This window comes from Barbus barbus (assembly GCF_936440315.1).
Source record: "Barbus barbus genome assembly, chromosome: 49".
Lineage (NCBI taxonomy): Eukaryota > Metazoa > Chordata > Actinopteri > Cypriniformes > Cyprinidae > Barbus > Barbus barbus.
Window position 1 is genome coordinate 11,411,515 of NC_136727.1, and position 27,578 is coordinate 11,439,092.

At 40.5% G+C, this 27,578-nt stretch overlaps 1 protein-coding gene across 1 annotated transcript in view; it reads right to left on the reverse strand.

Moving 5' to 3' along the window:
- Window positions 1–208: 208 nt before the first annotated feature.
- Window positions 209–27,578, reverse strand: part of LOC306867237 (CUGBP Elav-like family member 5) — a gene marked incomplete at its 5' end in the record, with an annotated part of 235,844 nt that continues 208,474 nt past the window's right edge. Inside the window, 5 exons of the mRNA XM_079412837.1 lie at window positions 209–375; window positions 1,524–1,667; window positions 2,406–2,492; window positions 2,738–2,950; window positions 16,306–16,471. Coding sequence (XP_079268963.1) covers window positions 248–375; window positions 1,524–1,667; window positions 2,406–2,492; window positions 2,738–2,950; window positions 16,306–16,471 — 738 coding nt within the window. The 3' untranslated portion in view covers window positions 209–247. The remainder of the gene's footprint in view (window positions 376–1,523; window positions 1,668–2,405; window positions 2,493–2,737; window positions 2,951–16,305; window positions 16,472–27,578) is intronic.

Below are 27,578 nucleotides of genomic sequence, written 5' to 3' on the forward strand. Positions count from 1 at the left end.
CCGCCTCCTCCATACCGAACATCTTCATAAAATAAATGCTGATATGTTTTCAAAAAAATCCATTCATGTTGTTCTTGTTTGTTTTGAAAGAAAAAGTTAAATTCCTTTTGAGATTTCACTCTTCAAATCCTGTAAAGGAAACAAAATTCTAAATACTATCAAGATTGTATTCCTGTTAAAAATCGTGTCTGGTGTCCAAAAGGGCTACCTGTGCTGTTGCTGAGAGCCCTGTGTGGGTTGGGCCCTGTCAGTACGGGCGGCTCGCATCCTTCGGCCGCTTTAACTGCACTTTCAACCTCTTCATGCCGATCTGAAAGCCGTTCATGGCCTGGATAGCAGCCTGTGCACTTGCTGGGTTGTCGAAGCTAACGAAGCCTGCAAGAGATCACGAGAACAGACGTGAACCAAGTTGCTCAGATGCTAAAATTGATTACACAGCATCTTATTAAAGCTGTAAAGTTTCCAACAACTCAAAAATGGCTCTTTTACGAACTTATTTCCACTTGGAACTCACCATATATGCATCTGTGTGGGCAACTTTTGAGCATATATAAGCCACTGGTGGTATAGAACAGGGACAAATCGCCCCACAGGACTCTGAAACGGGGCCACCCACAGCATGCAAATCACATTCGTCCGTGACATCCCCAGCTTCCCATTCAAAGCCATAGGCTTTTACAAGCCAGGGACCAAAAAGCCAAAATGAAGTGAGGATGCACTTTCCCTGGCATTGTGAGCATCATCAGAAACCGACTGTCAACCGTGAAAAACAGCGGGCGTTTTCGTCAGCCATCAGCCACCTGGGAGCAGAGTGGCCTAGGAGCCTAACCACGCCTGGAACTGCCCCCATTTGGAGGCTTGTATCTACAAGACGAGAAGGTCCACATGGAGGTGATGTGGGGGATAAAGCCACAAGGCAGCTTAATAGGGAATCTATGTATGTCAGTGCTCTCAGCCAAGTCCCATCGGTCCATCTCGGGCCGCGGCCCCCACCGCAGATTAATTACTCTACCGAGCGCCTGTTACCCAGACCTGACATTATGCAGTAAATGCATAGTGTATAAGTCAATACCGCAAATAGGTCCAACTTCACAAATTTATATCTTATTAACCTCCCCAGGAGACGGGAGCTGCTATTAATTGTGGGTTGGGAAATGTCTCCCCCTGGAGCGGGAACAGATGTTGATCCATAATGGGCCTTTTTGCTTCACTTATAACTTTTTTTCTGGCTCAGGGGTTTTTAAAAGGCAGCGCTCCGGTTTGTGGCTTGACACAGAATACAGAATGGAGTTTACACTGTGAAACGGACAGAGACTGATTATTGGTTGTTTTGGGACAGGCTGTGTGCGGAAACATTACTTAACTCACTTACGCAATACTTGTTCTGGAGTTTTTTGGTTAATTTTGTGACTTTTTACTGATATATAAGTTTAACTTTAATGCTGGAATCAGGCTAGGCAGATTAATCGCCAGATATTTAGATATCGGACATAGAAATGAATATGCGTGTTGATTTGTCTCACCAAAACATTTGCTCTGGTTGGTGGCTCTGTCCATGAAGACCTTGGAGGAGATGACTGTACCAAATGGGAGGAACATCTGCATGAGTTCGTTGTCGCCAAATTCCTGTGGTAGATGGTAGATAAAGAGGTTGCAGCCCTCTGGTCCTGCAACACAAAAATGTTGTTACTCACTGTAGAGTCTCCATTCAAAATAAGTCACAGAGTATAAGAACTTGTATTTAAATTCTATAGTTAATTTCAGGTCTTTGTGCCCTTTTGCTTCAGAATACCATGCAAGCAATTTTGTTGCATTTTTATGTTTTCATCATTATGCTAAAACATTAAATTTTTTCAATACTATTGTTGTTTATTTAGAATGCATATTCTAGCAATTAAAAAAGCATTAAAGGAGTAGTTCAACCCCAAATGGAAATTTACTCACTCTCAGGCAATCCAAGATGTAGATGAATTTGTTTCTTAATCAGAACAGGATTGTCTGCAGTGAATGGGTGCCGTCAGAATACAGTCAGCTGATAAAAACATCACAATAATCCACATGACTCCAGTCCATCAAGTAACATCTGGAGTTATGTGGATTACTTGTGGATACAGCTGTTTAGACTCTCATTCTGACGGCACCCATTCACTGCAGAGGATCCACTGGTGAGAAAGTGATTGAATGCTGAATTTCTCCAAATCTGTTCCGATTAAGAAACAAGCTCATCTACGTCTTGGATGGCCTGAGAGTGAGTAAATTTCAGCAAATGTTCTATTTTTCTGCGTGAACTACTTTAATGGAAGATGCGATTTGCAATTATTTCAGTATAATGAACTATTCACTCATCATCATGCATGTAGTATTGACCTTTATGCCAAAACAAATGAAAAATCTCTCACCCTCACCTTCTCTCTGCTGCTGCTGTTGAATGACTTGCGGTGGCTGTGGCAAGCTTTGGCCAATAGGGGTCAGTGTGGTCGCTGGGTAGATGGCTGTACGTGCAAAGAGAAATTTGTGTGAGAACACAGGCTGGATTTATGTGATACAGCATTGAACAAGGCTACTCGAAATAAAGAAGAAGAAGAAAAAACGACAAACTGACACATGGTAGTCAAAAACAACCATCCATTTTAAGTAAGCAGCACAAAAATAGAATAGTTTCATGTGGTTATATTATATATATATATAGAGAGAGAGAGAGAGAGAGAGAGAGAGAAGGCTCATTAAGGTAGTGAACCTGTATATTGCTGCACCCCAGTAAAGGCCTGTTGTAGGGTGTCCGCAGCTGTGGGGCTTTGGGTGGAGTAAGGGGGCAGTCCATTGGTGTACATGGCCTCAACCGCAGGGTGTCCGTTGGGCTGGTGAGGGATGCTGGTAAAGCCGTTGACGATAGGAGTGACAATGCTGGGGACGGCTGATGTGGTGATGTTGGCAGGCGGTGAGCTGAGGCCTGCTGAGCCAGGAAAACAAACACAGACAGCACATTGTACATTGGTACAGTTTCCAAACAAAGTGTGCAAAAAGTCTGCAATTCCATATTAAAGCATAGAACATGTATATGTACACTGTGTGCCAAATTATTAGGCAAGTTGATATTCTGATCATATTTTTTTCCAAGAACATATTACCAATTCCAAACCACTTCAATCTTAATAACTGCTATTGACTTTGTATTTAATAATTTATAAGTGATATATAATTTTCCATGAAGGCTGGAAGTCAAAAACTCCTTATATTCAGGTGTGCCAAATTAGTAGGCAAGTTTTCTTTTACAGATAAAATGAGCCAAAAAAAGAGATTTAACTCGGACTAAAAGTCAGAAATTATGAAATGCTCATGAGATACAATGCTAATGCAATAATAGAATTTGCAAAGCTAGGGCATGACCATTGGGCAGCGAAATGCTTATTGGGTCCGCAGAGTCAGAAAAAACTGGTGGAGAAGAAAAGACACATGTTAACTGCAAAAGAATTAAGAATTAAGGTGAAGAATTAGGTGAGAAACTATCAGGAACCATTTAGTCTCCAACGCCACCATTTTCCAGAACTGCAAACTTCCTGGAGTCTCCAGACGTGCAATATGTCAGGCTCTCAGGGACTTTGCTTGGGTAAAAAATCCAAAAAAAATGACCCTCACTTAATAAGAATTACATGCTGAAGTGTTGTGAAATACATTAAGACTGATTTTTCATAGGCTTTATGAACAGATAAGTTTTGAGTGACTCTTGAGGAACCAGCATCACATCCTCTTGTAACACTGTTTGAAGAATTTATCTTAGAGAATCTGCCAGTATGTTTTAGGAGCTCATTTTTAGTCCATCTCCTATGGGCTCCTAAAACTCCTAAAAATGGATTTCCTTCTTTGATGAATATAAAGTTAAAAAGAGCAACATTTGTTCAAAATAGAAATCTTTTCTAACAATATAAGTCTTTACTATGACTTTTATTCATTTAACACATCCCTCCTGAATAAAATAATTAATTTCTTTAAAAAAAAAAAAGAAAGAAAAAATGTACGGACCCCAAATTTTTGAATAGCATTGTATATTGTTAATTTCTTTTTAAAATAAATGCTGTTCTTTTTAACTTTTTATTAATCAGAGAATCCTAAAAAAATATCACAGGTCCCCCCCAGAAAAAAAAAAATGTGACCCTGGACCACGAATCACAAGTGTCAATTTTTACGAAATTGGGATTTATGCATTTTCTGAGAGCTGAATAAATAAGCTTTCCATTGATGTATGGTTTGTTAGGATCAGACAATATTTGGCCCGAGATACAACTATTTGAAAATCTGGAATCTGAGGGTGCAAAAAAAATCAAAATACTGAGAAAATCACCTTTAAAGTTGTCCAAATGAAGTTCTTATCTATGCATATTACTTATCAAAAATAACGTTTTTATATATTTACGGTAGGAAATTCACTAAATATCTTCATGTAACATCATCTTTATTTAATATCCTAATGATTTTTGGCATAAAAGAAAAATGGATAATTTTGACCCATGCCATGTATTTTTGGCTATTGCTACAAATATACCCCAGAGACTTAAGACTGGTTTTGTGGTCCAGGATCACAAATATGAAGCAGCACAACGGTTTCCAACATTGATTATAAATTAGAATGATTTCTGAAGGATCATGTGACACTGAAGACTAGAGTAATGATGCTGAAAATTCAGCTTTGATCACAGAAATAAATTATATTTTAAAGTTTAATTTTATTATTTCACAAAATAGCAGGTTTTTTTCTGTATTTTTGATCAAATAGATACAGCCTTGATGAGCAGAAGAAACTTCTTTAAAAAACACAGATTGCAAAAACACACACACACCTTTATTCTTTCATCATTATTATACCTTATACATCTTTATTTTGTTTCATTTTCAATTAACCTTACTACTATTGTTAATATAATTGATGTACTATATTTTATTATTTATTCATTAAGTTTAATTTCATTATTTATTAATACATTCATTAATACATTTTAATTATTTATATATTAAAGTTAAGATACAGCACTATTTATATACTAATATTTATAAAGTTTTATTATTAATATAATAACTCTTTAAAAAGTCATTAACAATCATTACATTATATGATGCTGTATTAACTTATTAGAAATGGTATGGCATAGAGATAAATGTAGAGGAACTGTTGATCAGTCAGTCATTCTATAGCGTCTATATGACTAAAAAAAAATTGGTTACAACAAAACACACTAAAAAAATTATTTTGTGACCATCTGCAAATGAATCGTTTAATAGGCCCTTGCTAGCATAAGTCTGTGTTTGATCCCAAGCCTTGAGCGTTTCAGAGCTGTGGCTCTGCATCAGTACAAACTAGAAAACAGTTCCCATAGGATACCATTTCAATCCGCAAACAATGCTGGACATAGAGGACGGTCGTCATGGAAACCCCCAGCATGCCTCAATTACAATGTGGCAAAAGACCCTATAGGAAAGTCTTTATAGAAATATGACCGAGCCGAAGGATTCTAACAGGCTGATCGTCCACCCAGCCAGCTTCACTTATAGCATGACAGAATGTGAACCAGGCTCGTATCGAATGTAAAGGTTCCCAAAACTGTACTCAAGCCTCCCACTGCTGTAACCTGGGGGAATTCCAGTGGGCCCGAGGAGAGCTCTTTACTCTCGTTTGTGCTATTTCATGTTTCTAAGCTTATTCGCGATTGTTTGCTTCCCACACGGCACATTGATGAATTAGTTGACGCCTCTGCCCCATTGTTCCCAGAGCCCAGGAGACCGGGCGCGTTCAGGGATGTCCGACAGGCAGCCTCAGCCAAACCGACCACACATGCGGGGCCGAGCGGCAGCTGTATGCTGTTATAATGTTGAGAATCTATCATTGTGATGTGACAGTTTGGAAAAGCTGAACACTGACGGGAGGATCCAGCCCGCAGGAAGGTTAGGAAACAGACTGAGCTAGTCACGCAAACTCAGATCATGTTCTGGTTGAGGAATAAGACTTCACTAGGCATCAAAAAAAGCTAGTAAGACAAGACAAATGACATGACTCAGGGTACACTGCTATTTCTACGGTTACTTTTGGTACTGAATGAAATGAAAGATTTAACTAAGTTCTATAAATGATAAACTGAATATTTCCTTTTGGACATTTCTTAATTTACTCCAAAAGGGGAAGTCGTGGCCTAATGGTTAGAGAGTCAGACTCGTAATCGAAAGGTTGCGAGTTCGAGCCCCCGGCCGGCAGGGATTGTAGGTGGGGGGGAGTGAATGTCCAGCGCTCTCAATACCACGACTGAGGTGCCCTTGAGCAAGGTGCGTGTGTGCGCGTGCGTGCGTGTGTCTGTGTGTGTGTGCATTTGTTCACTACTCACTGCTGTGTGTGTCCACTTGGATGGGTTAAACGCAGAGCACCAATTTCAAGTATGGGTCACCATACTTGACAATACGTCACGACTTTACTTTTTACTTTACCTCTATGATATTCCAGTATCTTTTACCTTGTTTTTTTTAACCAGTAGCGTTTTTTAGGCAAGACTGTTGTCACTTGATTTCTAAACTTAGGTGTTAGCATGTGACAACAATGACAATTTGAGTTCGATTTATCCGTTTTGAATATTTTTTTTTCCAAGATCTACAAATTAAATTATAAATGCAACGTTTCTCCTAACATTCTCCTGCTATATTCCAATATATTTTAGGGGCATTTGCATGGCACCACATTCAACTAAGCACTGAACACTTTTTATGCATTTTGGCCATTTATTTACATGCCTGAAAAATAAAAATCCTAACTTTGCAAACTGGTTTCAAAGTTCAAGTTTTTTGAAAATGATACCATTAGTTTACGTAAACTACAAAAACGCAAATTTGCAAAAATGGTGAAATCGTGTGCATGCATATTACGTGTTTGCGTAGTGTTTCTTTACAACGTAACATTGCCAATCCCAGGCATAATATAATGTTATTTGTCATTTTGCAGATCCATGTGAATGTTCCCATAACATTTTCTTGTAATATATCTTAGCTTACTATACGTCATGTCATTTTGATTGCCATAAAAAGCTTTTCACGCAAATCTCGTCACTTCAATTCAGTAGAGCTTGATTTTATCATGTTGCTAAGCTAAAGATCAGTCTATCAGGAATAAATTGAGACACTTTTCGTAAATGACACAATGGCCTATAAAAATATGCAACAGGATAAAATACTAATTATTTATAACTGACATGACTCTCACTATGTCCACAATTTTAAATTAGTTTTTTTCACTGAGTTGACAGCAGGACATTCTGGTGTTGTGTTCTATGAAAATGTACATAATGACTAGGTTTAAGAGCTAATGTTCATAATCTTAAAAACTCAAAATCAAGCAACATGTCAGTTTACTATGTTAGAATGTAAACAATTTGCAGTGGTCCTGTACCGGCGTATGACGTAATTCATAGATCAAAAGAATCAATAGGTGGTTCTTAGTGTAGATCCAAGTATGCACTGTATCATCCTACCCTTTGTGGTTCGGTGTGGTCCATATCACAGCAATTTGCTCCAGATGGAGTCTATTTTGGCATCCAATTCCAAAAGTCCAGAATGAATCCATCTGTTATTAAACAAATCTTTTATCTGTCAACCCCGTTAGTCTGTTGAGCACTACGAGATGTTGAGTATTCTGCAAATACTGTTATTTCAAGGGGGAAGTGTAATTGGATTTACATTACTGCAATCTGCCCTCGGTGCATCATGCTGATTTGCACCCGATGGTGACTACAATGAGGAACAGCTTACCATATGCACCAAAAGGATTTATTATGCAAATTATACACTGAAATCAACAAGGAGCGCTGGAACTGTATCGGTTAGCACTGCAGCCAAACCAATCGCAATAACTAACTCCCATTACATCCATATTTTAATGCAGAGCCTGGCTTACAGTATGTTTATTTACACTTGAATTCATAAAGAGGTTTGCTATGTATATAATCTAAAGCAAATGAGATTCTTTAGTCCACAAATGCAGTTATGAGTACTTTTATGGCAGTTTAACAAAATTTGGTTCTACTACACTGTCCGTCTGACAGCTACACACTAGAACACAATTCACTCTTAATGCAAATTTAGGCATTCTTCACTCACCTTCAGACCTGTATGACTTACTTTCTTCCATCAAACACAAAATCATGGTGCTTCTATGGTCATTTTTGGAACTTAAAGGGTTAGTTCACCCAAAAATGAAAAGTAGCCTGTGTTTTACTCACCCTCGAGGCATCCTAGGTGTATATGACTTTCTTCTTTCAGACAAATCCAATCAGAGTTATATTAAAAATGGTCCTGGCTATTCCAAGCATTATCATTGCAGTCAGTGGGTGTTTTTGTTCAGCGGTCCAAAACACGTCAAATAAAGGGCGTGCATCCATAATAAAACGTGCCTCACACAGCTCCGGGGGGTGAATAAAGGCATCCCGTAGCGAATCCATGTGTTTTGTAAGAAAAATATCACTATTTCAAATGTAATAAACACTTTTCTCTCACTACATATAACTGTCATACGCAGAATCCGTTACGGCGGATGACGTAGGATGACATTGGCGTTGCGCAATTAGTGACGAACGCGGAGAGGGAACAAAACAAAACGCCGGTCATGAATTAGAAGCACAAATCGAGGATTTGTCAAGTAAAAATGTCAGAGGATTTTGATATAAGCCAAGAGGAGACTGGTTTTCCTTTGCTAAAGTAAGGAAACTTTGCTTCCTTTGCTCCTGTAAACAAACTCATGAGACTAGCATATCTCAGAGGCGCGCGCGCGATGCATACGTCCTATGTCAGGAACAGCTTCCGTGTATGACAGATAGCGGAAGTGAGAGAAAAGTGTTTATGGCGTAAGAAATATGGATATTTTTCTTACAAAAATGCATGGATTCGCTACAGGAGGCCTTTATTCACCCCCCGGAGGCACATTTTATTATGGATGTGCGCGCTTTATTTGATGTGTTTTGGACTGTGGAACAAAAACACCCACCGAGTGCAATGAAAACGCTTGGAATAGCCAGGACAATTTTTTATATCCGATTGGATTCGTCTGAAAGAAGAAAGTCATATATACCTAGGATGCCTCGAGGGAGCTAATTTTCATTGTTGGGTGAACTAACCCTTTAACAGCTCCAGTCCCCTTTCACTTCCATTGTATGTAAAAGAGCAGTGTGAACATTCTGCTAAATGTCTGATTTTGTGTTCTACAGATTTTTTGTTTAATTTATATTTATTTACATTAATGTGGTAAATTATGACAGAAATTAACTTTTTGGGCAAACTATTACTTTAATCAGAGACCAACTGTAGCGGCATTGTATTTTGTTTAAAGCTATTAAATATTTATTTTTCACTAAATATGGTTAAAACTACATTTACAGCAGATCACAATCTAAAATGTGTCATAGCAACATGTTTGGCATGAAATACCAATTTCATTGAATTTGAATTTACAAATTCAATCTCCCAGCATGCCACAAAACACAATCTCTGCCTACTGACACCATTGGGGATTGTTTTGCATCTAAGTTTGGAGACAGAAAAATGGCAACAAACCAAAAGAAATATAATTCAGTGTGAATATGAGACTGTTTCGTCTGAATGCTGCAGAAATGCAACAGCGGGTCTTAGTGTTCAACCATTTTGAAGTTATTATAACAGTAAATGACAGATAAACGACTCCAAATGTTCTTCAATGTTGAAACTTTTAAACAAGTGACATCTTAAACAGACGTCAATGCAGCTCTAGGCCTCTAAATGTGCATTTCGAGTACTTTGCAAAACAAAATATGCATAAACACAATTATTTTTACAACCAGTGGCTTCCTAAAACAGAAAAACAGCATCTTTGAGGACACCAGCATGCGACACAACCTGTGCAGCTGCTCTGTTTGAAACGCTTTCAGGCTTTCGTACGAGCGCAATCTCTATTTGGGGGCCTCGCGAGACCGAGAACAAAGTCAATGGGTTTTATGACTCAGACGGCACACAAGGTGAACTCAACCGTCCCCATCATGTTCCGCGCCTCCCAGATAGCTCGCAAATACCGCACCTGACACCTCATTAACTTCGTCCGGGGCTTTAAACACAACAGAAACATCCGACATATGCTTAACCAAAGAGCAGCCTCTCATCTGTCTGTGAACACATCTCCATTTAAACAAGAAAAAATCAGGACGGGGCTTTGCGAAACCCATCAAGCCCATGTCAGGGTACGAACTTCAGGGCAGAGACGAATAGCGCGACCAGCCTGGCTGCACAGTTTCAAGCCATTTAATCCCGCCGCTGACAATTACACTGTCATGCCATCGACTTGGAGCTCTTTGTAGCTCAAGAGCTTGCACCTGCTGAGCATTACTCTTATAAAAAAAAAGAAACAAAATAGGGGAAAACATCACCATGCATCATGGTAGCGATACATCCTCTAATAGAGGGCGCCATCTGGCTGAGTGTGTACGCACCATCGCGCTTAAGTGCTTTACATCTGTTCATAGAGCGGCCGCGCCATTGTTTTCAGCGAGCGCTCTTAACCCCTCTGTTGCACTCCTAAACGCTGTGTGCACCGCAGGATGTCACCGCCTTACCTCTCGATGACGACGTCCAGGTTTCTAGGTTACCCTGGATGCTGAAGTCAAATGTAATGGCACATATGTTGTTGTACTAATGGGGCATCAAATCTTCCTCATTGTAAATACCATTTACTTTTTGTTCGTTTTTGAGGGGAGGGCAAAGTGCCATGATAATACTGTTTTTCGGGCATATAATTCTACGAACTACATTGAGGGCCTTGTAAATACCATGTATATGAATATATAATAATTCAGTACCATGCTATATCTACTGATACCATCACTTTACCTGTCAAGGTTAATTTTTTATAAAGATTAAATTAATTTAAAAGATTCAATATTGAAATAACAATAATAAAATATATTAAAATTTATTTTATAACTTTTTATTGAATTTTATGTAAATGTATATTATTTTGATAATTATACTTGAGCAGTGTTAATTTACTAAATCTAATTAATCTATCAAAATAACTAAATATTATTATTGTTATTATTATTTATTAATATACAAAAACAACAAAAATTAACGTCAAAATGTATGAAATTCAAATGCATTTATCATAAGATGACAAAAAATTATTTATTATTTATTACTATATTATTCATCACATATGCTTAATATTAAATAGTGTTAATGCACAAAAGTTGTAAAATTGTGCATTTTGTTTAAAAGATTCAATATCGATTCTACTGGTACAGTACCTTTTTCATAAGGATTTAAACATTGGATAAGGACTTGATGCCGCATTAATAATATATCATAAAAATGATAAATGCTTGATAATATACCTAAAAAGTGCAGTAAGATCACTAATATTGTTATTTTTGATAATACTGTAATACTTACTGGGCCTGTTGACATTGTAACTGAATAATCAATTTTGAATCACAATCAAATCGAAACAACCCTGACTGAATCCGACTCGAATCAGGATTACATTTGTATGATTGCGAATTATAGTCATGTTGTGTCAGTCATATTAAATAATGTTTTTGACTGACAACATTTTCTGCAATGTTTCATTGTAGTCCATATCTTAATAGAATTACTTAATACTTTCCAGATGCTGTCTACTTTGTAATCCAATTTTGCAAATCTGTAAGTCCACTTAAGCCCAATGAGTTGTTCTGCTGATACTTTGTTACGTCACGTTAATGTTATTTCTAACACTGAGGATATTTTGCACTAATAATACTCCACACTTGTGCATTAACTAAAAGATGAAGATCTGAAAGCAGCCTCAGATGATGTGACCGCTGTTCTGCCGTTCAATTGTGATCTTGCCAGATGTCTTCAGATTGCAGCACAATTCCCTAAAAACCCCTTCGCGATAAACGGAAGTTAGTAGGCGTCTTTGCATCACAATAGAATAGTTGTTCAGTCATTTTTAAAGGCCGATCCAAAAATATTTATTGTTTATTCAAACAGAAATTCAATATTTCTCCAGCAACATTAACACTTAATATCCAACCAGATTCCAGTATAGTTAGTTCTTCCACAATGCTTTATACACAGAAAGTGTGTGTGTGTGTGTGCACAGACAGATGTATTGAATAAACCAGAGGTGCTGTGCCTGCCAGGGAGATGCAAATGAATGAATGAATGAACTAGAAAATGTATGAATATCTTATTTATTGTAGTTTTTGGAATATTTTTTAACGCCAGCCATTCTATCTCGCCCAGGATTAATAATGCAACAGATTCCAATAGGTTCAATAATGGAAGGCTATCAGTAGAGCAGAGCTCACACGCGCATGCAGAAGCGTGTCCAATGCTGCGCATATTTCAGCACATCTCGCGTCCACAGGAGATCCGCGCAACTCCACCAGTCTCTTTCAATTAAGTCAGTGTAAGAAAGGCCAATTCACCCCAGCAGCTGCATTGCATGTTAATATTACATTGATCCTAGTCAAAGAGGATAAAATGCAAACATACAAGTGCAGTTGTTTTACACAGAGATGGATCATTTTTGCAAGAAAGAAAAAAAGCAAAAAAAGACGAGGTTGTTTGTGCTGTTGTTTTATGGACACTTAACATGGTATTTACAGCAAGGTACTTACTTAAGCTATACACGTCCAAAAACAAAACAACCCAAAATTCCTGTTATTTTAGTATCATTGAGATACTATTACATTTTTTGTTATATTTATTTAATTAAAAAAAGTCTAAATAGTCTTTTTTATTCTTTTTTTATTTCATTTTTAGTTATTTTAGCACATTAAGTTAAACTTAATGAAAAAAAAAAATGTTTTGCCTTTAGCTAGTTGAAGTAAAGGTAGTTATGTAATATATATTTCAGGGAGCTTTTATAGCATCTCAAGCAGCAACAACAAAAAAATGTTTTTTATTGTTTGGTTTTAGCTTCAATTAACTAAACGATCCTGCTCATTACATTAAAAACTATTTTGTATCATGAAAATACCAGGTGACTACCATGGTTTATTGATATTTACCATGGTAATACCATGGTTTGTATGAGACTTGCTAGGTTTCATGGACATTTACCATAGTAATACCATGTTTTTGTGACATTTAGCATGGCATTACCATGATTTCATAGCTCTCTGGCATGGTCATACTATGTGTTGTGACATTTACCACGGTAATATTCTGGTTTCATAAACATTTACCATGGTGTATCTATTGTTTTATGGAAATTTACATGGTAATACTGTTTTATTATTATTACATTTATTATGGTAATAGTATAGTTTCATGAGCATTTCTCATGGTAATACTACGTTTTTATAACATTTACCATGGCATTACCATTATTGTTTTTATAGATATTTGTCACAGTAATTCTATGTTTTGTGTCTCATTCCATTACCATAATTATATGGACATAAAAATAAAAGTTTTTGTCTACATAATATATGTGTGTGTACTGTGTATATTTATTATGTATATATAAATACACACACATGCATGTATACATTTCAGAAAAAAAAATTATGTTCATATATTAAATATATATATATATATATATATATATAAAAAATATAATATAAAGTATATGAATATAAATACAGACATGTAAATACAAGTAAATATTTTCAAAATATATACTGTATGTGGTATATTTACATATACATAATAAATATACACAGTACACACACATATATTATGTAGACAAAAACTTTTATTTTGGATGTGATTAATCACAGTTAATCGTTTGACAGCACTACAAAGGAGTAACATGTAAATACCATTATATGTATATCGAAGTAGCACAGCATTAACATCTGATTCCATAACTGTACCATGGTACCACCACAGTACTTTTTGGTATACATCATGAAAAAAAATCAACTATGCAGTAGCATCACTGTATAATTTTATAATATAAACAGTTGCATTCTTGCTGTCCTGTGAATACAATGGGTGCTGCTAAAACGAACATGCAGTGAGTGATGGATGATCTGGGATGGAAAAAGTGCATGTTTTGCATTGCATGTGTCTTAACAAAACATTTGACAAACCGTCCTGTCTGTCTGACTTAATATTTGAAGTAGCAAGTAAGTACATTTGCATGTAATGCCACACATGGATAGCCTCAGCCTCACAGATGAGAAGTGTATCTTGACAGCTCTGGAGCTTTAATTGGACGAGGCTTTTATGGGACTAGATGGCGGCTTGTAAAAGATGGAACCGTATTAAATCTATATGTGATGCCAGGGGGAGCTTCTTGCTGTTCCAGTCCCTCAGGTAATAAAACATGTGTTTTAACTTTGCATAAGAACGCAAACGTTTTGTCATTCCACGGTCAGTCAATTAGCCACGAAACTAATAATGTGCTTCGAAATCGGCTGGACAGTTTGCTGCAAGCTACTCATATGTTGCCAAAACTACGTGCTTTACCGGGAATGACAAATGATATTGTCCGGTATCGTGGTGTATAGTATAAATTGGTACAGCAGTGCTGTTGACAAAAGAGGAATGAGTTTTGTTAAAGCTGAGCATAATTCACTGGCTGGCATGTTTTCGGAAGGGATTGGAAAAGTGCAATCCTGCTGCATAAGCAAATGCTGTAAGGTGGCCATTATCCAATAAGATCTCCTGTTTGTTTAGATTGTATGATAACGGGGGTGTTGGGAATGACAATCAGAGCAGTCGTGTGTCCTGATTATCAAAGCTTTCTGAGGACGAATAAAACAAGCTGGTGTGTGTGCCATTTAGGAAATGTCAGCGTGGGTGTTTTTGTAACTTAAAATGTGACATGATATGGGCTGATTTGTTTAAAATCAAGGCAAGAAATATGCTTGTTTTGGAATGTCATAGTATAGTCAAACAAATTTCCCATGTGTAACCACAATTGTAAGGTGCCCATGCGACTGTGATCTAGGTTGCGTAGGTCGATTTTTGACTATAGGCATAAAGTCTGGTTCACTTGCAGCTCAATTATAGAAGATCAAATACAGTGGTTATATACATTTGGTTTGGTTACCTTGTTTAGCAGCTATTTCCTGTTAATTATTGAAATAGTTGACAACACAATAAAAAAAAAACATGGCACAAAAATGTTTTTGTTGGGGTATGAGAAATCTGTGAAATTGTGTATAGTTTCTGTGCTTTCGTTCTGTCAATTTAAAAGTAAAACGTAAAGCAAATTACTTTTTAACTAACTGAAAATGACGCAAATAGACCGCAAATTTCATTTACAATATCAATACCAATTCACTGTGGTATCAACAGAGCAAAATCTCAAATACTATGCACACTTCCGATCATTGTTTGGAGTTAAACGCCAAAATTTTGTTAATCCCAAAAAAACGAGTACTGACTTTTAACATGCAGTAAACTATTCGAACGAACTGCAAGTACATCTACATGTGCAATAATAATACTTTTTTTTATTGTGGTATCAACTATTGTTCAGACAAAAAAACTAATACTATTCCCACATTTTTTTCTAGAGTTTAACGCAAACTGTTATACAGTAAAAAAAAATGCATAGCTGTGTATTGTTTTTGTGTACTTGTTTTATCCATGCAAAAGTAATGTGTACTGACATACAGAAAATGACACAGTTTATCGCAAATGGTTGCACAACACTTATGCAACCTTTTAACACAGAGTAAGTTACATAAATGTATTGCAAGAATGTTTACATGTGCAGTTAAAATGCCGATAATTAAAAAAAAAATTGTAGTATCAACTATTGTTCAGAAGAAAATCCCAAAGACTATTCACATTTGCGCTGCTAATTAACTTTTTCTGGTTTATCACAAACAATTGTACAAAAAACCTCAAGAAATGTATGTATGTCTACAGTTTTTGTGCATTTGAACACAGTTACATTTACATGCGCACTTACAATCAAGCTAAAGTGGGTTTTTGCATAGTCAAACTACAGTCCATCCAACATGATAAGTGTGCAATTCAAACACTTAATACATTAAATACACATCACGCTTCACCTCTTTTCAGAGCTCTTCAGAGCAGAACGCAGGGCCAATGGTTGTGCAATCAACAATACATGCTAGGTGAAGCCAAGCTACAGTTGTGTTATCTAGTTCTGTTAGTCCAATTGTGCAAAAATATATTTAATACATTTTTTTTATTAAGGATTTATAGCTTTAGTCTGACAGAAATCTAACTTTTAAAGCGTATGTAAGCTTGAGACTGACTATGGTGGTCCGGTTAACGCAACGGTAACACTTCACCTCAGACCCCATCCCGTAAGAGAGGAAATTAAGCACTGTTGCTCACCGAGTGTCTGATGAAACTCACCCGACACCGGGGTCATGGGGGTGGGCGGCAGGCTGTTGATATTGAGCGCCCCCATCTGGTGGATCTGGGTGGTGGGAAAGGCCACGCTGGGCGCCAGGTAGCCTCCGTGACTGGCAGCCATGAGAGCCGCCTGCTGCTGCATCAGCTGCCGGATAGAGATAGAGAAAAACAGAAAGCAGAGAGGAAGAAAGAGAGAGAGAAAAGTTACTAGAAGCACACAGGCTACATGGGGGCATGATGGATAGGCAGTGCTTCGCAGAGTAGAGGAGAAAGTAGAGCGGAAAAAGAGAAAAATGTGTCAACCTATGTTTAGTGAAAGCGTCCATCTTCCCAGTCAGAGGGCTGTCACAAGCCCCCTCGAAACATTTCAATAGCTGTCGGTCTGGCTCATTCTAATAGAGGGATCGACGCACATATTATTGTAGTCCTTAAGGGAACTGGGAGTTCGGAGCAGAAAAATTGAATTGTATTCATTTTTTCCCTTTCAAACTTTAAGGTGATGCTTTCTTAATGGCCTTGACAGCGCAACGTTTTTTCCCTCCCCCGTTTTCCTTTACGATGTGACTGCTATCATGGTTACATTGAAGCAGATCCAGCTTAGATCCAGGCTAATTGACCATTAGATCCAGATCGTACCACATGCATAAATGCTTGTTTACATGTATTCGTATATGGCTTTTCTAATAACGTCACTGTACACCTATAGACCTTTGCCAGAGTATTCAGTTTGTTGGGAATGAAAATAGCTATTTAGGGATATGCAAATAAAAAAAATAAAAAAAACAATGTAGTTGACCTTTCTATCTTTTTTCAAATCATATTCTTGTTTAATATACATATACGTCAGAAATGCATCACATTACAGAATTAAAATTGGTCACGAATGTTGTTTCATAGGTCATGTTGGGTTTTTTTTGCACATTGGAAATGTGTTTGTGTATCTTGTCTTTTCTAAATAAAAATACAAATAAAATAAAATTTAAATAATTGTAGCTGGCCTGTCTACCTTTTCTTCTAATAACTTCACCGTGCTGCTGTAGACTTTTGTCCGAGCAGATGCGATATTTAATTTGTTGCGAATTAAAATGAGGCTGGCACTAGCTGGTTATGTGAATATAAAAACAATAATAACAACAACAAAAATAAACATTTCAAATAAAGAAATAGATATTTAGCCACCCATTTTTTCAGATCATATTTCTGTTAAATATTCTTTTTCACTCCAAAACACATCACATTACAGAAGTAGAATTGGTTGTGAATTCAAAATGACTCATCTCTTTTAATCACGTTATATTATATCATATTCTTCACTCAGAAATACATGTAATTTATTAGTCAGAGACACAATTTATTAGTCATATTTTTTTTTAGCGTACTAGAACTGTAAATACACATTTTCAAAAGAAGCAAGGTGCACAACTGTATGTCTGTTTTCATCAGGACAAATTAGACAATGCTGTCTACTCTGACTAAAGTCTATTTGCAAGAACAATGCTTAAAGAAAACATGGTCAAGATCAAACTATTCCTATCCAGTTAAAAAATAATGCGACTAATCAAACAACATTCCTGTACATCACAGCCGTCCCCATAGAGGAAATAAGGCCAAAAGTAATATGCAACTTCATACAATAATCATCCAGCTGCCACTCTTCATTTGAATGCAGAGGATGATATTGTTCATGTAGGCTTTGCTCTCCGCCGCTGTTTCATCTCTGGATAGTAGAAATGCAATCATATTCTCTCATTGGCCTTGTCACTGAGCCTGAAAGATGCCGTCCACCCACAAAACAAATCTATAAGCCTCGCCTGCATTACTATCTATAAACTCCTCCTTTCATTTGCATCAATAAACCGCTGAGGATCATCTATTATCCTTCAGGTAAAATCCACAGTTTTGGGGAAACAAGGAGCATAAATAAGTTAAATAGGCAAACATTTTTATTGAATTTTCCTAAATTTACACACCAATCACATCAAACTAAAAATCTTTACATGACATCACAAACAGTACATCTGTTAATGGAGCCTTGCGTGGAGTATTTGAGTTTCTCTAACTTTAAATATGCCATGACACTTTCTACCCACTTGACATGTGTTGGTGGTTTATTTGACTTTCATTCTAGGAGTATTAGCCATCGGGCCAGCAAAGAAGAGAACGCCAATGCATCTGATTGACCTGGTGGTAGTAAGAGTTTCTCAGATGTCACACCAAATACTGCTAATATTGGATCCGGTTCTATCTCCTTTTCACAAATGTATGAAAATGTCTCATTATGCAGACCAAAATGGTCCAAGAGCTGGACATGTCCAGAACATATGGCCCAAAGTAACCTCACCTCTGTGACATCTAGAACACGTCGGGCCTATTTCTGGGAATATTCTCACCAGTTTACTTCTAGAAAAGTGTAGGCTATGAATTATCTTAAATTGTAATAGCCATGTCTGACACAAATGGATGTTGAATGAATTCCCTTAACTGCTGACTGCCAGACTGTCTCTGGGACTACACTTCCAAAGTCCTCATCCCATTGTTTCTTTAAAACATCCAAAGATGGTGAGGCTACTCTTTGGATCAAACTGTACACTGTTGATATAAGACCCCGCTCAGATACACTCAAGTCGAAAATGTCCTCGATCCAACTATGAGAAGGAGGGGTTGAAAGGGTATTAAAATGTTTTTGGACTAGGCTTCGTACCTGCAGATACCTATAAAAATTAGATTTAGAAATATCAAATGTTTTGACCATATGTTCAAATGACATAAAACTACTGCCCTGGAAAAAATCCCTTACATATCTGAGTCCCTTTCTAAACCACACCTGAAACGCATGATGCAATTAAGGAAACAATGCATTGGAAGTAATGGGTAGTAATGAAAGTGCTTGCTTTTGCTTAAAGTGTGACCTAAACTGGGCCCATATTTTTAAGGAATTAGTCACCAATGGATTGCTTGGCAGATACTTCTTGTTGAGTGGCAGTGGGGCACAGAGCATTGAAAAAAACAGAGATACTGATCCACAAGAAGCCTGTTCCATTTCTACCCAAACAGGTTTATTCTCCTGATTCAAATACGCTGCCAAATAGATAAGCTTATCGATATTACATGACCAGTAATAATACATACAGTTGGGTAATGCCAATCCCCCGTCTTTCTAAAAAAGCTTTCCTAATTCTTGGAATGCTTTTATTCCATATGAAAGAAGACAGATGTTTGTCTAACTCCTTAAAGAAAGATTTGAGGACAAACGATGGGACATTTTGAAATAAAAATAAAAACCTTGGCAAAACAGGCATCTTACCTGTATTTATTCTGCCTGCTAGTGAAATAGGTAATAAGGGCCATCGGTTTAAATCTTTTTTAGTTTTTTCCATCACTGCAGCGAAATTACATCTAAATAGCTCTTTATATGTACTTGTCACTGAAATTCCCAAGTACTCAAAAGAGCTATAAGATATTTTAAATGGAAACTTGTTTAAGTCTAACTGCTCATTATTGATTGGAAATAATATGCTTTTATTAAACTTGATCTTATATCCTGATATACCCCAAAACTAATAAGTTATATCACTCTAGGCATGGAAACATCATAAATAAGTTAAATGAATACAAATAAAATCTCAGCACAAATATGCTGAGTATGTACATTTCAAGAGAAACATTTCATTCAGAGGTATTCAGAATTGACTGAGATGTTTTTGCGAAATTGCTTAATGTATTAATATTTTTTACTTAATATGTTTTCAGAGAATCTACCTTTAACAAAAGTGTATTTTGTCAGATTTTTTTCACGTATAGCTAAATTACTTGGGCGAGTTTGCAAGAATTTTGAAACTTAAAAATGGGTCACGGTCCACTGGTTTAATGCATTTGTCAACGTTCAAGCAAGGGTGGGACAGTCTAGTCTCTCTCCGCCATGCAATAGCCATGCCACAGTAATCAGACGCTTTTGTGCCCATCTCGCGGCCTCTTCCTTCGCGCTGAATGGGGCGTCAGAGTTAAGCTGGCTGGCTCTCGCTGGGTGACAGTTTGCTAATGCCCTTTAAAAGCCAGAGGGACAGTCTTTGGGCAGAGCATAGTGCGGTGAGTTGAAGACTTCCATATTGTAATTTCCCTCCATGAACGGCTCGGATAATGTCGCCTTTCATGGCTGCCACCAGATTGCCTCAGATAACGATGTGGCATTCAGTTCTGCTCTTTAGGAATTAAAACAGAAAATTGGAGGCCCAAGCATGTAATTATGTTGGGGAGAAGTGAGCAACATCAATTTGTTCTTGGAGGAGGTGGAGGGGAGAGAAGAAGGGAAAAAAAAAGAATAGAAAAACAAGGTCCTTTGGCTGTCGGCGGAAAACGAGACTATTAAAAAAAAAACATCTCATGTATCTCTGTTATTCTTATTCAAAGACATGCATCTTTTACTCTCCTTTTTTTCTTTTCAAACATGCATGACTTTATTTCTTGCTTAGAATATAATAGGACAAGTTTAGCGGAATGTCCAAGCTGCTCTTTTCCATCCCATTAGAGTGAATGTGACCAAGATTTTCACTGTTTAAATAGATTTTTTTATTTTATTTACTGTCATAAAAGTAACATACAACTTCCAAAGACTTGGAATAAAGAGAAAGAGTTGTAAGGCCTACTTTTATGTAGATTTTATGGCCATTTTGTGTAGTTTTTAAGACGTGGCAGGTATGGTCACTACGAGCTATTGGGATAAACTGTGTAAAAAATATTTTGTCATTATTTACTCATGCATTTGTGGTTCTAAACTCAAACCCCTTGCGTAGAATATAAAAGGAGGAGTTTAATGGAATGTCCCAAGCCGCTATTTTCCATAAAATAAAAGTGAATGGTGACCAAGATTTTCAGTGTTTAAACTGAATAACTTTTTTAGAGTTTACTGACATCAAAGTGTCCTTCAACTTCTGAAGACTTATCTATAGGGCAAGAGTTCCTCTTCAGGAACTCGAGCTGCGTCAGGAGACGCTTTGGGGAACGCCTACAGCATAACCGGCTCTGAATACCAATGAAATCTGTCCAGTGGATGGGAGGGACATCACGGGCGAGGTGATGTAATGACCAGCTGGTATAACAGCACGTGCTGTGAAACCGGCATCAGCTTTCTGTCATGTGTTGCTGTCAGTCTTATTTACTGTTGTCTGTCTTTAGCTATGTCTAAGAAGAGCCAGTTTAAGGCTTGGAATATGGGAGAAGCGCAATACGAGCTGTGTGTTCCTCCCTGCAAACGTTTTTTGTGTGCGGGGGATACACACAGCTTGTCCGCTGAGGCGGACCGGGGACGGCGCTCGTGGGGTTCGCATCGGGATCTGATGGAGGGATCGGAGACGAGCGAGTCTCTATCTCCATCCTCACCTGTCAGATCCCATGACCGCTCCTCGAGTTTGGAAGCCCACCTTGCGGATACTTCCCCTCGGCCAGCGGCATCGGCATTTCTCGTGTCTTCCTCCGAGGAGGTTGACATAGGAAGCAGCGAGCATGTTGCACCCACTCTGTCACCCCAATATGAGGAGCTTGTGGAGTGTCTTGTCGAACCGCAGAGAGAGTTATACGAGTGTTTTCTGCGGTTTCAGACTCACCTCCACATCGGAGCCTGCCACTGAGGTGTCGAGGTCGTAAGGAAAACATTTCGGCCCGCCTCTTCGTCCCCTCATTCGATTACTACGGTAATGTGATGGGGACAAGTGAGCGCGGTTACAGAGCGATGCCGCGTGTCGTCTCTGAAGGCAAGGGGTACGCGGCAGCAGGTCGGGCTGGCTTATGTCTGCACACTATGGTGGTGTTGCGGGCATGCCAGGCTGACCTGCTCAAGGAGTTGGATGAGGGCGAGGGATTTAGTGCGGTGGACATCCGAAAAAAATTAACTCCGCAAAACTGCTAATTTGTCTCTCCGCGCCGCCAGGGAGACCGTCAAGGAGATCTGTGGCAGCACTGGTGGCGGCGGAGAGGCATCTTTGGTTGACCCTGTCGGATTTAAAGACCGCGACAGGGTCTTCCTTCTGGATGCCCCACTTTGCCTTCTGGCCATTTTCAGTTCAGGAGGCAGGTGGCGGCGTTCCAGCGGTTTCTCCCTCGCCCCTCTCTAGCTCATGGGGCTGCTGGGCGAGAGCAGCCCCTGCCACGTGCTGGCTCCTCGTATAGGCAAGCTTGCCCCCGCTTGAGCGGGTCGGGGTGGTGAGAAGGGTGCGCAGTCAAGGACCTCCCAGCCAAGCATGCGAAGAGGTCTTCGGCCAAGAAGCCCTGATGTGAGTCAGATCAGGGCTTATGAGGGTAGCCCCGCTGGGGTAGAGCACGATTCACTGCAGCGTACGGTGCTCGTCTTCCCCCAGTGCCCTCAGGAGATCGATCTACTTACCCTGCCACATACGGTGTTCCAGGGCGCAGCTGTCTACAGCGAGCACACATCTCAGTCTCTTCCGCCTGGAACCGTAGCGGAGCTGAGATGCTCGCCACCCCTTCAGGGGTCTCTGGAGCAGCTAGTTCGGCAGTTCCCTGCCGGTGTGCCCTTCCAGGGCCGTTCCGGTTACACCAGAGGCCAGTCTCGAGAGACTGGTTCCCTTAGTAGACTATTTCGCAGCATGGAAACTACTGCCAAATGTGTCTCAATGGGTCCTGCGCACTGTAGAGAGAGGCTACAGAATCCAGTTCGATTCTCGTCCGCCTCAATTCAACGGGGTGAATTCCACGTTAGTGGGCCCAGAGCAGGCTCTGGTAATGGAAGAAGAGGTAGATACTCTCTTAAGGAATGAAGCCATCGAGGTGGGTCCTCCTTACGAAGAGAGTCCAGGTTCTACAGCCGGTACTTCATAGTTCCAAGGAGGATGGAGGATTGCGTCCCATTTTAGATCTGCATCTATTGAACCTCTCAGTCTGCAAGACTGAAGTTCAAGATGCTCAGGTAAGTATCTCAGATCAAGTCCGAGGACTGGTTTGACACGTAGATCTGAAAGACGCATACTTCCATGTCTCCATCCTTCCCACTCACAGGAAGTTCCTGAGGTTTGCTTTCGGGGGCAAAGCTTACCAATATCGGGTACTTCCCTTCGGCCTAGCACTCTCACCCCACACTTTTACGAGTGTGTGGGCGCCGCATTAGCTCCGCTGCGGCTACAGGGCATCCGCATACTCAATTACATCGACTATTGGTTGATTCTCGCTCAATCAGAGCGGAGGGCGGCTCAACATTGAGATGTTGTTCTCACTCACTTAAAAGTGTTGGGGTTAAGACTGAACCCCAAGAAAAGTGTGCTTTCTCCATTACAGAGAACCACTTATCTGGGGGTGGTGGGGATTCGACCACGGTGCAGGCACGTATGTCTCCTGCTCGGATCGAGTCAATCTTCACGAAAGTCAGGAGGGTGAAAGAAGGCCAGTCACTCACTGTCAAGCAGTTTCAGATACTGCTGGGTCTGGTGGCAGCTGCGTCCAACGGTATACCTATTGGCCTGCTGTACATGAGACCCCTACAGTGGTGGCTCAAGACCAAGGGGTTCTCCCCGAGGGGAAACCCGCTTCGCATGATCAAGGTCACGTGGCAATGCCTACATGCCTTAGACATGTGGAGTCAACCTTGGCTCTTGTCCCAGGGCCCGGTGCTGGGAGCTCCGTGACGCCACGTACGCTAGCGACGGACGCATCCTTTACCGGTTGGGGAGCAGTCATGAGTGGCCACCCTGCCCACGGTCTGTGGAGGGGTCATCATCTCGCTTGGCACGTGCTCAGGCTCGAGATGCTGGCCGTGTTTCAGGCTCTGAAATACTTTCTCCCAGACCTAAGAGTTTGCCATGTGTTAGTTCGCACCGACAACACATCGGTGGTCTCTTATATCAACCACCAAGGAAGTCTGCGGTTCACGCCCCCTGTACAGGCTGGCGCACCAGATCCTTGTGTGGGTTATTAGGCCGAGCTCTCCTGGTTGGTCGAGCTGGCATTGCTCCCCTCAACTTTGAGGGTCACCTTTGAGCATGTTGCTCCATTCTGAGCGTCTGAGTTCCCTCTCATGCTGAGAGTTAAGTTCTCCGCTCTCCAGAGCTCTGTCTTGGTAGAGCTAGCATTGCTCCCCTCACTATAGAGGGTCACCTATGAGCATGTTGCTCCCTCCCGGCTCTCCTGTTGGTCGAGCTGGCATTGTTCCCCTCAACTTAGAGGGTCACCTTGAGCATGCCACTCCCTTCTGAGCATCTGAGTTAGCATCTCAATGTGGGAGCAGACACCCTGTCTAGGCAGGGGCTGTTATCCGGGGAATGGATGCTTCACACCGAGGTGGTGAAGCAGATCTGGAGAGTGTTTGGCCAGGCTCAGGTGGACCTCATCGCTACTCAGACAGCACAATGTCCCCTCTGGTACTCTCTACGTCATCCAGCTCCGAGGGGCTGGATGCCATGGTACAGACGTGGCCGAGGCTTCGAGGCCTTTCCCCCGATTACTCTGCTCCCCGGAGTTCTGGAGAGAGTGTGCCGGGACGGACTCCAGCTGCTATTAGTAGCCCCGTTCTGGCCGGGCCGAGTATGGTTCTCGGACCTGATTTCCCTCCTCGACGGCTCTCCATGGGAGACTCTAGTCAGGAGGGATCTCCTCTCACAGGCAGGAGGCACCTTGTGCATCCCCGCCCGGAGTTGTGGAAGCTGTGGGTGTGGCCCCTGAGCTCGTAGATTCCGGTCCCTCAACCGAGGTTGTTGAGACCATTCTCCAATCCAGAGCTCCCTCTACGAGGAGACTGTACGCCCTGAAGTGGAGACTCTTCACTTCATGGTGCGGAGATCGCCAGCTCGACCCAGTTAACTGCCCGGTTGGTACAGTGCTGGAGTTCCTGCAGGCTCGACTCTCCGCAGGGTTAGCCCACTCCACCTTGAAGGTTTTTGTGGCGGCAATTCGGCCTATCACACCCTTCTTGGTGGACAGTCAGTGGGCAGACACCCGCTAGTTACACGTTTCCTCCGTGGTGCACTGAGGCTAAGGCCTCCTGTACGGTCCCGGGCCCTCCCTTGGGACTTGGCTGTGGTATTGATGCTCTCTGTAGGCCTCCATTCGAGCCTATTGAGGAGATCTCAGATCGCCCTGAAGACCGTGTTTCTTCTGGCGATTTCATCTCTGAAGAGAGTTGGGGATTTGCGGCCCTGTCAGTGGCCCCTTCTCACTTGGACTTTGCGAAGTTCCTTCGGTCACGCCAAAGCCTGTCGTACTGCAGGCCTTTAGTCCTCCTCCCTTTCGGGAGCCTGACCAGCAAAAGCTAAATCGTATGTGTCCAGTGTGAGCACTGGACACATACGTTCACAGAGCTGCCATGTGGAGAAGGGCGGACCAATTGCTTGTCTGCTACGGTCCCCATAAGAGAAGTCTTCCTGCTTCCAAGCAGACCCCCAATCGGTGGATTGTGGATGCCATTCAGATGGCCTATGAGTCTTCTGACCTCCCCTCACCGATGGGAGTCAGAGCTCATTCCACGGGGAGTGTGGCGGCCTCCAGGCCTTTCTTTCAGGTGTCCCTATCCAGGACATCTGCAATGCTGCGGGATGGTCTACGCCCCTGACCGTTGTCAGGTTTTATGGCCTAGACATGCGAGCCACTCCAGGCTTTTCCGTTCTCTCGCCCTAGCTGTGCTCCGTATGGATACACACAGGGCAGGGATTTGGAAGTCTGGTGCCATGGGTATCTCGTTCCCCAAAGCGTCTCCTGACGCAGCTCGAGTTCCTGAAGAGGAACGTCTTAGGTTACGTATGTAACCCCAGTTCCTCGAAGGAACGAGACACTGCGTCGCGAGGCCACATTTCCGGCATCCCTGCCAGCACTTGCTTCATTCTAGAAGCTGACGCCGGTTTCACCGCACATGCTTTTATACCAGCTGGTCATTACGTCACCTCGCCCGTGACGTCCCTCTCATCCATTGGACAGATTTCATTGGTATTCAGAGCCGGTTACGCTGTAGGCGTTCCCCAAAGCGTCTCCTGACGCAGCGTCTCGTTCCTTCGAGGAACTGGGGTTACATACGTAACCTAAGACGTTTTATGACCTACTTCTATGTTGATATTATAACATAGTTTTGCATAGACTTGACATCTGTATTCACAGACAACTTAGTAGGAAGAGCTGTATAAAAAACTTTAATAAAACAATTCAGCCAAAAATGAAAATTTTCTCATTAATTACACACCAATTTGTCATTCCAAACCTTATTATTATTATTATTATTGTATAGAATATAAATGGAGATGTTTAGTGGAATGACCAAGCTGCTCTTTTCCATGTAATGAAAATGAATAGTTACAAAGATTTTCAGTGTTTAAACTGATAATTTAAAATATATCATACGACTTGTGACATAGCGCAAGACTTGTATGACTTGTGATTTTAAGTGATTTAAGTTCTGACATGAAGTATTGAGGAAACACTGAGGTACTGCGTAAAAAAAAATCTTTAAAAAAAATTGCTCCCAAAAAACTCAGCATACAGGTTTGGAATGACATGGGAGTGAAATAATAATGATAAATAATTACAAAATTACAAATAATTACAACAATTAAACTATCCCTGAACATCTCTAAACCAAAACTTTACCCAGCATCTTGAATAGACAGGAAGCATTCAAGCGCAGGCAAAAGGGACCAAATTGCCTTCAGCGAAGTCTTCATCACTGAGGTCGTAACCTTTTCTTCCTTCAAAATGGGAAAAAAAAACGAGAAGCGGCCACGAGAAGAAGTTGCCTGGGCGACGGCATTCGTTTAGTGTCAGGCATGTGGGTTTTTTTATGGCTTGCCGATGGCATTAGTCTCCCTCGGTGCCACCAGGCAATCACCTCTTTATCACTTGGCAATTATCTACCCAGAGCTGCTCTGTGTCTCTGCCCACCTCTGCCTGCATCACACATGACCCCTTACAGTCGGTCTGGCCCTGCTGCAGCACAGGGAGAATGGCAGGATGACTGGAGAGATATTTATAGAGAGATGAGAAATGGAGTGAGCTGAATGCGAGGACCCCGGTTATTAAGGTCCCTGGCCCTGTAAGATTGCCTGAAACGGCCTCGCTTCTTTTTCTGCTGTTTGCTAAAGCACATCTTCAGGACTAAACATGGTGATGGTGCAAACATACTTTTGGTTCTACCAGAACTTGTTTTAGGTCCTAAACATATGCAAGTATGTAAGCCCAGATATTAATGCTTGGGACTAATTAACATTCTTTCTTAAGCAGAATTTTGTCTTGTTTTCCAGAACATCATCCAAACAATATAGCATAAT